The sequence below is a fragment of the Eschscholzia californica genome, unplaced genomic scaffold, assembly GCF_041429995.1.
Source record: "Eschscholzia californica isolate CP2 unplaced genomic scaffold, dmEscCali1.0.p SCAF_3, whole genome shotgun sequence".
Taxonomy (NCBI): Eukaryota; Viridiplantae; Streptophyta; class Magnoliopsida; order Ranunculales; family Papaveraceae; genus Eschscholzia; species Eschscholzia californica.
In genome coordinates this window covers 45,877,221-45,890,398 of record NW_028238420.1, presented here as the reverse complement: position 1 = coordinate 45,890,398, position 13,178 = coordinate 45,877,221, and the positions used below count along the sequence as shown (strand labels likewise).

At 35.7% G+C, this 13,178-nt stretch overlaps 2 protein-coding genes across 2 annotated transcripts in view; both read right to left on the bottom strand.

The window, feature by feature from the left end:
• The window catches only part of GLYR1 (glyoxylate reductase 1), a 32,697-nt gene that overhangs the window by 15,386 nt on the left and 4,133 nt on the right, over window positions 1-13,178 (bottom strand). The window lies entirely within an intron of this gene.
• Window positions 645-12,227, bottom strand: LOC147550844 (ARM repeat superfamily protein). Its single transcript, XM_086665761.1, has 19 exons — window positions 11,602-12,227; window positions 11,396-11,470; window positions 9,943-10,058; window positions 9,097-9,211; window positions 8,771-8,899; window positions 7,715-7,762; window positions 7,401-7,525; window positions 7,112-7,308; window positions 6,712-7,004; window positions 5,752-5,904; window positions 5,478-5,630; window positions 5,219-5,368; window positions 4,125-4,200; window positions 3,729-3,856; window positions 3,418-3,618; window positions 2,930-3,067; window positions 2,627-2,752; window positions 2,025-2,216; window positions 645-1,180 (listed from the first exon to the last, which is right to left on the bottom strand). The coding sequence occupies exons 1-19, from the start codon at window positions 11,734-11,736 to the stop codon at window positions 1,013-1,015; spliced, it is 2,718 nt and encodes a 905-aa protein (XP_086521887.1). The 5' UTR covers window positions 11,737-12,227; the 3' UTR covers window positions 645-1,012.

Below are 13,178 nucleotides of genomic sequence, written 5' to 3'. Positions count from 1 at the left end.
TGGGCGAATCTTCAAGATCTTATTAAAAAATTAAAGAGAGGATCAAAGTCTATGAATGATTCTTATGGATAACAATTGACTGTGTTTTGTAATACTTATTAGACAATAGTTTTGTAATACTTATTCAAGATCCTCTTACTCCTAAGTAAGAACCGATTCCAGATCCTCTTACTCCTAAGGAAGAACCGATTCAAGATCCTTAGAATAGCTTAGAATGGTAGTTAGTTTGTTGTGGTTAGTTTAGTATGGTATGATAATGAAGTTATATTTTAAAAAATATATCTGTTTTAAATTTGTGAAGAAATTTTAGTATGTTGGTCCAATCGGTTTCTTTTCGATCTACACAGCATTTTCGTGTGTCTGGATAAAATAGATAGTAATGTTTTCTCCATTTTCATTCTTATATCATTTGAGTTTGAAGTTCATAGTAATTGAGTACCAATGTCGAATGATCTCTATAACATCACTAGAGGAGTACTAGGAATCATAATAAAAAAAAAAATGGATTTGATCCCCACGTAAATCATAACTTAACAAAATTGAGTAGACAGTCTGAGTACCAAATTAAGATTAAAATAAAGCTCTCTCAAATTTCATACAAATTTGGTATCTTTGATACCCATGTGAATAAGAAGCCACTAAAATTAAAACAATCTCTTTCATCAGCATTGACTCGAGTTTTCCTTTTAATAAGAGATGAATGTTGTCACCATATTATAACCCAATCTTTTTATGATAATAATCTATACAAGCTTGTTTCTAATGAGATCAATTACTTGATGGTGACAATGGGTGAATCTTCAAGATCTTACTAAAAAATGAAAGAGAAAGAGAGAGAGAGATCAGAGAGGATCGAGTCTATAAATGATTCTTATGGATATAATTGAAGGCAGGCTATATTCAAGCACCTACAAAGTAAAGAATAAAACAATTGACTGTGTTTCGTAATACTTATTAGACAATAGTTAAGAACCTGATGATCGAAATGGTAGTAGTGGTAATAATAATCTCTTTAGCATTTGGCAGCTTTCATGAACTTGTCGTAAGGGCTTGAAGGTGGTAGCCTGAAAGAAGACTGTTGTTCTTTTTCAGCAGAATGTAATATAAGCTCTTGTTGCTCCTGCTGCTGCCGCTGCTGATCCTGGCCTTGAATTTGCTCGACATCTGCTGTCTCGTTTGCCTGGAACAAAAACAGATCAACAACAGCATTAACAAAAAACAAATCTTAATTTGGTTTGTTTTAAACATTTCAAAAGGAAAAAAGAATGAGTAACCAAACAAATATACTTTCACAGCGTGCAACATTTCCTTATCAAGTATTCGGTAATCCAAATTTCGTTCAATATGTGTGATAATACATACTCACTCGCAAAGGTATAGTTACAGGGTTTCGAAATTTATGAGTGATCCAATATCTGGAATATCTAGATTGACAATGATATGGCTGCATCGCGAGATATATGTGGGGTCAACAACAACTGTATGAACATTTTGTGCCGACCTTACTTGTTTCATAAACTTCATCTGAAGGTAATGTGAAACAGAAGTTTCGTGTGCGAATAATTTAATCCCATATTGCTTCAAAAGACCTTCCAGGCCCGCGGGTTATGACATAACATTTGTACTAACAAGTTTTGTTGAGAGCCTTTAGGTGGATTTGGCGCCTAGATTGGTCGGGTGGAGAAGCCAAGGGAAAATCGTGTACCATGTGCAACTAGGCTACTGGGTCTAGATGGTGCCTAGCCCAAGGACTATATGGCTGGTAAGAGGATAAGTATAACATCAAAAGGCCGATAGAGGTCATTTAAGCAAAACACTAGCCCGTCGTAAAGAAACTTATAAACCAGAGTAGCTTCAAATCCAGCATTAACTTGAGTGCGCCGTGTGCCCACCTTTTACTAAGATCTATGGAGTTATACTAAACAGAGCAATAGCATGATAAACTCAGAAGGTATTTGCTTCCAATATTTTGCATAAAAAAGTAAAATACCATATTAACAAAACAACTTTGCTAAAGATCTTACCATGTTCAGGACGTCATTATCATTCACTTTGTTTTCTATCCCCTTGGATTCCTGATTCTTGAAGCTCAAAAGGACGGACATCTTCTGATGTTTACCCATAACAAGGGCTTCACATTGATTCTTCATTTGATCGTAGGGTATTGGAGTAGTTGTCACAGGAAAGCTTGCAACTTGCCGGGCTGTTTCCAAGACCTGTGAAGGACATTTGAGTTTATCATTATCAATGTAAACAAGAGAATGTAAAAAAAAGTCTGTTAACATAACTACATAAGTCCTGTCTCTAGGTCCTAGCAATAAATACGTCTAGTGAGATGATGACCTAAAGAATTATGCAAGCATGGCTGAATCTTTCAGTATAAATTACCCTTGAATCCTTTTAGTGAAAATTTCTTTGTGCAACCATTTTTGAGGCATAGTAGGATTGTACTTTTGCTAAATAAAAGCTATCCATAAAGCTTGTGTTGATGCATATAAATAATAACACTAGTGTGTTTATAAATGGTCGCGTATTTAAATTTTAAACAACATTTGTTTTTAAATGACCTAACATTTAGCTGATCTAAAAATTCGTTTGGAATAGGTAAAGCCCAAATTAGCTATACCGAATCCAAAAGCTGGTTAACGTTGAGAACATCCAATGAGTCGATAGATATTGATGTCTTATGATCCGTTTGACTTCCAGTTTCTTCTGGAAATGCTTCTTCATCTGTCAAGGCAGCTGGCATGACCTGCGAGAAAAACATATGATAATTAGTTTTTAGTTCAGTTGAGTCTCCTGAACCATTTTAGTCCAAATATTTTTGCAAATTAAATCATAATCGTTCAATTCTCTTTGTAAAAATCAAATATTTGATACATTTCAGCAGTAGCATAGTGAAAGAGAGATAAATGAAGATTGAAGTAACCTCATCAAAACCTTGAAACTCCGTCTGAGCAAGTGGAGAAGATCCTGGTGTCTCCATATGCAGTGTAGTTCCCAATGGATATTCATCATCTGGTGAAAATCCCTGTACAATCTGCTTCTTTATGTCCAACAACTCATCCTGTAATAGATTTCATCACGTACGTTATGATTTTTAGTCTGAGCAGATATTTACCATGTTTTATTGTGAAGCATTTCTAGTGGCACCATATTTCATCAATTAGTGAACTTATTACTTCACTCCAAGAACCTTGTATATTCCATACATGAAGATCTCCATATTCATTACACCAATGAACGTTAAGAGAAAACCAATAATACACCAAAAACATTTTTCAGCCTAAAGGGTGGATCCTATCTAAACAAAATTTATTTATCTGAACTTGTGACAATACTTTTGATTGAAGAAGAGAAATATGCAGAAACCCTTAATTATCTGAGAGAACGATTTAGAAAGTTGGCAAGTGTTACCTCAGACAAATCGCAAAACTTCTTTACGAACAAGGATACTAAAGTTTGTTTTAGTTGTGCAACATTTGTTTCTATTTCTGAGAGGGACTCTAAAGCAGCATCTTCATCTTGTTGTGATCCATAAACTATCTCCTGATCATCTGACTCTGTACGAACAGCTTGAAGCCTAATGTCATCTTCCAGCTCAAGAAAAGGATCAACCTGTCACAAGACATTCGTTTCACTAATCCAAGCAGTAAACTAATATAAATATTTACAGACAAAGTCTTCTCTTAAATTTGGTTATCTGGTAAAGGGTACTGATTATTCACCGTTCTATCTGTCAGCGTTTCTTTGACAAGAGGAATCATCTCTTGCAGGTTGCTTGCCTTCGCTAAAAATATAAGCATGGACGAGGCCAAGGTAAACAGAGATCTTCTACGGGATGGCTGCAAAAACCCTTCAATATGTATGAAACAGACACCTATCAGAAGATATTTAGAGAAAGAAACAGCAAGCGTTAACTCTGGGGTTCATCGTCCATGCACCCCATATCGTGATCACATCAATAGTTTTTTATAAATTTTCTCATCTTACAAGACTTAACTTCAGCAGCTGGTTTTACAACCATGCAAGTGTAAATTTAGATCATTCCCTGTCACAATTCTCACATTATTATGTTGTTTGGAGAAATTGGTTCAAGTACAGGACAGTTAAGACATTCCTACCTTCTTGTTCAATAGAAATGCTTCTTAATGAGAAAGCCAGCTGGAAGCACCGAACTAGAGCCAAATTGCTTGAATTCTGCCATCAATGAATCACAGGAATATCCATCAAGAACTAATATATGGTAAGCCTAACCTTATTGAGTAATATATTGTGAACATATGAGAAATGCAAACAAGAATCTCTCTGGTAAGAGCTATCACGAATATTGGTAGTGTTTAATCAGAAGCAAGACCTAGATTAATGTTGAAGTAGTAAAATTGGTAAATTTGTGAATACTTTACTCTCCCAAAGACCCAATCTTTCTGGAGGAAGTTTCTTGGAAAAATCTACAGTAAAATCCTCGTACAATATCACTTTAGAATAGAAGTACCATGAAAATAAGGCCCTCATGAACTCATTATATCATGTTATCCGCCAGGTAGTGAATGCTCTATAAGAGCATGGTTACCACGTGGGAAACCTCTCGGTTTGTGCCTCATCTCATGCACTGGCGGAGACCTTAAATCTAAACAAACAAGCATCTTAGTTAACTTAACTTCTTTATGAGAAGTATGCATGACTAATAACACTACAGCCCATTTTAGTTCCTTGCAGTGAGCAGATCACACGCATATGGAGTTTTGTGTTTATAAGGATAACCCCATACAAGCACCACCTTAGTTCTTTTCTAGTAGAGTTGATAATGTCCAATTAGTACTTCTGAATTTTCATCTAATGTGTGTGTAGTCCATTGACAGTTAGAGTAACACTTCGTGGGGAAATTAAGACTTCGTGTCAAGGTTTAGAATATAATTCACCACTTTCTCCAATTAAGTGAATGATTCACAAGCTTTTATCCGTGATCCCAACCACAACTCCTAGGTAAATGAAAAGAAGCTAAAAATGTAAATAACCAGTTACATTGTTACTATCTAATGGTGACCACTTGAGTACAATATACCCCAGTGTACTACCAGAATTGGTTTTGATTTTTATTTACTACCTAACCGTCACCAACCTTTTCTATTATTTACTTTACTTTAACAGTATTTGATGGCACCTTAGCGAGATTTAGAGATTCAATACATTGGACGAAGGCAAGCAAGGAACTCACCTTCCACCGAGAGAAGAGTAAAGCAAGATTATAAGCGTGTGCCATCGCCTCAAAATTTTCTGGAAAGTTCTCTGTTGATGTTGCCTGGACCCAAATTGATGAAAGCAGAAGATTGACTTGGTGGCTACTCAACCGGAGAGAACTCATATCCTGAAATAGGTATACATACCAAGGAAAATCTAAGGTAGTAAGTTTCAAGGATTCCCCCTTTCACAATAAAAAGAAAGTGAAGTTACTAAGCGTTCACCAGAAGGCATACCTTTTCTGGTGATTTTCCACATGACCGCGACCATGGACAAGCAAGTGAAGGAATGAGAACAACATTAAAGATGCGGTGGGCTACAACTCGCGTTTCATGGTCTGGGTGCACCATTGCTGAGAGCAACTGTTGAAATAGCGGTTCCGGGAAGGCCTGAACATGGCAATGCAATTGCCGAGAATAAGTTCATGATTGAAGTCTTAAACATTTCTTCCTTGTCAGTACAGAAGCAACCATCAAAATGATGGAAAACACACAAAGTTAGAATACTTGCCTTCTTCTCATATGACAAATTCGGGACAGAAGAAACTATTTGGGCAGTACGATAAACAGCTGAGATTGTACTTCTGGCACCAATTACATTAGTAGTAGGGATGTTCTCCATAAATACAGCCATCGTATCAAGAACAGGTCCGATGTCCCCAACCTGTTAATTTACATGCAATGGTTCAAATAACACCAACAATATTGGTATGACTGAAGAATTGTATATTATTACAAACTTTATGTTGAAAGAGCAACACTAAGCTTCCTGGTTTTATAAAGAAATGGAATTCCTACAATATGGCAAAGTTACTAGATTCGGTCATCTGGAGAGCGAACTCCGATCTGGTTCGATCGTACCCTTTTAGGGTGGGTACCCGAATCAGATCGCTAAATCGAGCGTACCCATTTGCAAGACAAAAGAGAAGATGAAAACATGATAGTATAGATTGTTAATGAAAGATGATTTAGTTATTTGATTTGAGTTATTAGAGATTGAGATCTAAATTTCATCGGTTTGACTTCTGAAACGAATAATTTATGATTAAAAATTTAAGCTTTACGTCATATATATATATATATATATAATTTTCGAATAATTATACCCCTAGTGAATCGGAAACGTCTAACTAGCTTTCCCTGTATCCGTACCCCGTACCCGTACCGGAGCGTATCGCTTTTCAGGTAACTATTTATGGCTACACATGAGTTACCAGATCCTTTACAATCTTTAGTGTAGTCATATTCAGAAGAAATATTTTTTAGTATCCAGGAAATGGCAGGGTACACCATAGTACAAGAATGGAGTATTAGACCATCTAATACACTACTGCAGATATTTAATAATAGTTCTCAAGTGAAAGATTGGTATTTTACATGAATTTCATATATAAAATGGTTACCAAGTCAGAAACTGGATGACAAATAGCAATGTAAGAAAACAGAAGTCAAAAGAAAATCAATGAAATACCTTGTCAGCAAATACTCTGATGCACTCTTCCAGTGAAGAATGAAGGGCTTTGTTCCACTTATTTGCCTCATTCTCAGGGTTGGATGCTTCAGCAGAAAACTGAATGCATTTGCGCAAGTGTTTCATCAAGTCAGTAACTGCACCAATGGTTGCAACTGTCGGACGCAGCTTTGTTTGTTGTGCTAATTGTGTCGTAATGTTTATGATATCAACCTGCATTCTTGTATTTTTGGCAACATTTTTATGATCCAAGTGCTTCACCAAGACAGATAGTAACACATTGGTGTTTTGCCCTGACATGAAGGTAAAGTGTATAAGTGAAGGCCAAATCGAAAAAAACACTCCGTTTCAATACTATACTAATTCATACCATTTATAAGTTTGAGATTAAAAACGTTACCTGATTTCTCCATTACTGAGTGCATATCTGATAAAATAGAAGAGGCAAGATCGTACTCAGGAGACCAGTCATTTCTAGCATCAAAATAACGAAAGAGAGGTTCAAGTACACGCCGCACCGTAGTTGCCTCCTTGGATAATCCAGCCATATTGTGCAAACAAACCCTGGACCAATATGTAGGGCTCCTGGAAGCATCCCTGTACAGATTAAAAGTAGCATGGACTGTTTAAGATTTAATTGGTACAGATATTCATACAAAGCAATGCAATTGAGATAAAGAAAAACTCACATTGTCGGATCGACTACAGGTTTCGAATTGGTAGCTTCTTGACACGTATCATGGGGCTGTGTGCCGTTGTATTTATCTGAGTTTGTTTGGGGATTTACATAATTTTCCAAGGTAGCTGATATAATCTGTTTCAAGAGTGGAGCAGGAAGCATTGATTTAAGAGTACAAGTTCAATTACCAAAAGAATTAAGGTTTAGGTTGTCGACTAACTATCTAGAGAAACAAATTATTGGAAAACAGACTGAAGATGGTGAATAACACGTAGTGTACTTGTTATGGATGTCTATCACCAATCACTTAAGAAAAGAACTTACGGTGTCAAAATCAATCGAGATGTGGGAATGCTCGCCCATGAACCAAACCTGGGCAAAATACAAAAAGCATAGGAGATCAATTAGAAAGGAAGACTATCAGGAAATAAGACTTGCATCTCTTTCTAACATTAGCATCAAAAGTCTTAAAATAAGTCATCAGATAATTAAAACAAAAACGTGAATAAGCTCGGAGAGAAAGGAAATAAGTTAATAGATGTTGGAGGATAAACATGGAGATTAGTATAATAATTCACTTGGATTATCATATAGACAATTTCTTTGAGTACAAACAAAGTAACCATTTCAAGATGAAACAGGAAAATTTCAAGATGAAAAAGGATAACCAAATACAGAGATTACATTGACTACCAATTTCGCTTGGGCATTTGCATTCAGAAGAAATAGTTCACCACATATACAGTTCTTGATCTTAATATGTAACGAAATAATACAGATCTATGACCACGAAGTATGTCCACAGTCCACTTAACGATGTTAAATACGACTAAACATGGAATTATCCAATTACTGATTTCTAGTGGCGATGATGTACCCATATCATCATCATCATCAAAGAAAACTAGATCAGTCTACAATTTCTAACCCTGTCAAAACCAGGAGTTTTATGTCAATCTAATATTGTCTAGATCAAATTTTGACAGGATTGGGGTATCTTTATGTGAAAGTGATCTGCAACAAAGAACGCATTCCCACACCCTTCAATGGTGCTCTGCTGGGCTCTAAAAACCATGTCAAGGATTGTCAGAAATTGCAAATAAGCACGGATGCCAGTCTTCTCAAGCATCTTGGCATGTTTTCAAATAACTACAGTGTTACTAGTTCTGTTAATTTAGTCTTTCGGTGTCTCTATAAACCAACATGTTTTATAACATTGCAATGGAACTAGTGGGTTGGCAATGTCAAGCCAGAAATCTGTACGAAATGTATTGTGATGATCCGCATTCCTCTAATGACAAGATAAATTTGAAATTTTAAGTACTGAAATCAGGTAAGTAGTACACAAATATAAGAATCTGGGACAGTAGAAGAGGTTACCATGAATGCAAGAGCCTGAAGTCCAGATGAGCGTAAGGTGAGAGCTCTTTCATCTTCTCCAACTTCTTGAGCCAGTTGACAAAGTTTTGGAATAAGGCCTTCTAGATTGAACATATGTGTGCCATCTGTCTACTTTGACAGCACATGAAAATAGCTAATGTTAGTATTTAAATTAAAGATAATTGTAACAGTTAAGATCTAAAAATTATTTCTACAGATTTAGTATGCTTTCACTCAAACAAACCCACCTCTAAAAACTGAATCAATCATTCACGACTTAAAATCATCTACTATGCAAGTCAACTATCTTTTGTAAAATAATGTACCTGGCAATTAATGAAGTCGACAAGAGTGTGGCAACCTAGAATGCGCATCTGATCCTCTCGTGTTTGTTCTAGAAGCGTTCGGATAATTGTCAGTAAGCTACTAGCAAAGAGTGGCCTGAAAAATTGAGAAGCTTCGTTAAAAATTATATCCTAAAGAAGGTGCAAATAATGGTATTATGTATTACTCTCTCAGGCACCTTTTTTCTCATAACGAGTTGTTTAATTAGAAACAGCCAAAAAGGCAAAAGAAAATCTATGCTGCAAAGTATAAGCAAGGAAGACCATAAAATAAGCAAGAAAAGATGGAAAAATGAAAAAAGGCCACATGTTTCAGAACTACGCCCATAGCAGGGATCCCGTGAACCTCCTCATTTCAGCCACACGTTTCTCTTTAATGTAAGAGAAAAAAACAATCCTAAAGAATAAATCGCAACATCTCACCATCCAAGACAAAATTAACGACAAATATAAGAGTCAAGTCGTCTGTCTAGGAGACGACTGAGATTGCACCCGCGTTAATTTGAACAAGAACAAAAACAGGTGCTCGTGAAACAATATGCGGACTGTGGCATGTACTTAAAAGAGTTCACTAGGTGAAGCACAAATAACACAAGGGTTTGCACTTTGCAGACAATGTGCATCTTATGCATGGACTGATCAGTCCAGAAAACCAAGAAATGAGGTTATTGATCTGATTGCCCAAGAAAGTTACCCCCCTTAGAAGATGCAGAAGACAGAGCAGTAAAATTTATCCGATGCTCTACGGCCAAGCAAATCATAATAGAAAGTAAAAATAAACGAAATGTGAAAAAAGGGTAACCTATGATAAGAACACACTAAACTTACATTTGATCCTTACATGAGCATAGCAGCTTCCTATAGATGCACAAAACAACCTTGACTGAGCCGAACTTCCCATGACGTAGATCTTTGTAGCATCTTTGCTCAAGGTACTCAGTAATCTGTGAAGAGAACCATCAGAATCACAGGGGATTAATATTCTGTCCTAACTTAGGCCTAGCTAGACCTTTTCAAGCGAAGAACGAACATGCAAAAAGAAAACAAACAAATTTTGCATCTTTACAACAACCAACCCAAAAGTCAAATTTGCGATCTACAAGCTAAGCTATTGCCAACAAGGTATCCACATTGTACGCAAAGTCCCAATACAATAACTATTTGGTCCATCCCCTAAATCTAGAAAATAGTGTACCATGAAAGTCCATGTTCAGCAAATAGAAATCCACCTTCCCTCTGAATATTTCTTCTTTTCTAGCTTCGACACTATCCACATCACCCCATTTGTGATAGCCTTCCAAAGCTCGGAACCTTTCGTTGATAATCTTAATTGGTCCTGAAGGGTGATAAGGAGTTAGATTGTCCCTGATATGCTTCAACAGATTCCGAAGGGCATGGATGTAAAACTTCTAAGCTTCCAAACTAGATGGCAATGCACGAAAAAGCGCTTAGTTATCTCTGTTATGCATTTACACAAAATACATTTATTAACATGGACTTGTCCCCTCCTGATTAAGGTATCAATGGTCGGCATTTTCCGAAGGTAGGCTTCTCAAATGATGAAGCTCACTTTCTAAGAGAGAAATTGATCACGTAATCAGATTCACACTCTACACTGAATCAGTGACCATCACTCATAACAAGTTTTATATTGCAATCCAGGATTCATCTACGAATATCTTTTTTTCCCTTAAAGGTCCATCTACGAATATCTTCGTCCACCTATATATTGACTCCATTTGAATTTGGACCCCACTTCCCAGACCTCCAAAACACTAATTGTCCTCGAAACCAAGTTCCCAAAGTTCTACGTACCCTCACTGATATGGGTATCACAATCCGTCACCAGAGCTCCTAATTTTCCGACAGGGTAAATAAGCCCGCAATTTCCTCTCTAGGGGGTAGTTTAATCACCATTCTTCCTCTCTACTAAACATAAGAAATACTGCAGTCCCGCTGAATCTCTTGAGCAACCAGAGAATGCTATCTAAATCTAAAAGCTAAAAATCGTTTCCGATGCACCACGTGGAAATCCAGGATTTCAAATATGAGCAATAAATGATCATAACCCTCCAATTTTTCAATAATTTGGTAAATTTAATTTTAATAAATATAATTTTTATACCATTCTAGGGGGGGTAATGAAATAGTTGAGATTATCTTAACATCAATTTAGAACTTGCTTGTATCATTTTAAACAAAAAAAAACAGAAAAATTCATAATAAAACAACCCAAAAGTTGAAATTTAGAGGCCTCCCCTCAATTAGTAAAAACATTTACCTTCGGTATTCGTAACGGATTCTTAGAAGCATATTCACAAAGCTTGCCGATTTTCCTATCATTTGGTTCAGCATTCTATCATAAAAATTAAGCAAATTGTAATAAGAAACCATAATCCATAATAGATAGATAGAGAGAGAGAGAGAGAGAGAGAGAGAGAGAGAGAGAGAGAGAGAGAGAGAGAGATGGGTAGAGAGAGAAGTCACCTGAGAGCGAGGGAAGATATCAGAGAGAATTTTCTTATAACGTTTAACAGGTTGCCTGGATCTAGGTCGTAATGAAGGGCAAAAAAAACACAAACTACCACAAGCCGGCAAAACCCGTCGTGAAATTACCCCCATTTTTTTCTCTCAATCAAAATTTTCTACCTCCAATCAAAATCAAATTTCTTAAAACCAGATTAATAATCTTCCCCAATCAAAATGATCAAACCATTTGTTCTTCTTCCTCCCTTAATCACACAAAACCTCTTACCTTCCCTGCTTCCCGATCTATTTGAAAAGAAAAAGACCAAACCAGACAAACAAGAAGAAGAAGAAGAAGAGATTGAAGTGGTGAAAATCAATTCAATGAGGTTGAGGAAGCTAAACAAACATAATTAGGTCATCATTTGAAATGTTGATGATGATCTGAAAAATTGAGGAATGATTTGTGAAAGCGAGGGGGGAAAGGAGAGGATTTAATTTTTCCCCCACGCTAATTTTTATTTTATTTTTTGCTTTTGTTTCTTCGACATTAAAGAAGAACAATAACCGGTGGATATTTTTAATTTTGTCAGAAAATTAGTAATTAATTAACAAATAAATTTATTATTATTATAATAATTAAAAATAGCAAAAATAATAGAGAGTTAAGATAAGGTAAATAAATATTTATGTAAACAGATAGACCTCGATTTGTTTTTATTCAATGTCTAGCCATATGCCAACTCACATCCATTGGTTAAGAAAAAGAAATTATACCATAATTAGGTAATTTTGTATATCCATTGTATATTAAGAAGTTTTCGATGAAGAAGTTCATATATTATAAGATTCTTCAGAGAAAAATTTCACAAAAAAAATACGAGGTATAGAAAAACACAAAATTTAACATCTAATGTCTCAAATTGGATTAATGCAGATTGAGTGATTTGTTTCTTTTAATATTGACTACAATGGTAATTACAAATGTATTGATAATACGTGCGGAACATGACTTCTTGAGCAAACAAATTAACGTAAACAAAAGTCTGATTTTTGGTAGTAGTTATATTGATACAAAATTCAGTAGTAATTTTGAGTAGAATGGTTTGTTATATGCGAGAGTAGACTCACAGTTGAACTAACTTTCAAAAGATTTTGTTGGTCTAGAATAAGAAGGAATTAACTACGAAATTAGGGCGAAATAAATTTTATATGTTATAAAATTATGAACAACCCGATAACTTGGTTCTATTCGGCCTGTGCACGTGAGTCGGCACGCGAGAGCATGTGCATGGCATGCATAAATATCTCTGCATATCTCTAAGGATGATTCTTTCTATAACAATCCATAAACAAACTAATTTAAACAAAAAACAGGTTTTTCTGACAGATATTCTAAAGATACAAATATTCCATACGCAAGGTTTACTTTCCATCGACTGCGGGGGATAATTTAAACCAAAACAAATTTATGTGTAATTTTATGTCTTAGTACTTGCTAATGAAGTTCATAGGAAAAAATGATTTTCAGCTTCATCTGATGGATAGACGTAGACCACAGAGTCAAACATTTTCATGGGTTAAATCAATCTAAAATC

What these genes read in the sequence shown, in the direction of transcription:
- LOC147550844 (XM_086665761.1), bottom strand. Translation starts at nt 11,736, where the DNA reads ATGGGGGTAATTTCACGACGGGTTTTGCCGGCTTGTGGTAGTTTGTGT. An exon ending in TTCAGGCTCTTGCATTCATG is followed by an intron (nt 7,763 to 8,770) that starts GTAACCTCTTCT and finishes TATTTTGCCCAG; the next exon opens with GTTTGGTTCATGGGCGAGCA. An exon ending in CATTTCTATTGAACAAGAAG is followed by an intron (nt 3,857 to 4,124) that starts GTAGGAATGTCT and finishes TACATATTGAAG; the next exon opens with GGTTTTTGCAGCCATCCCGT.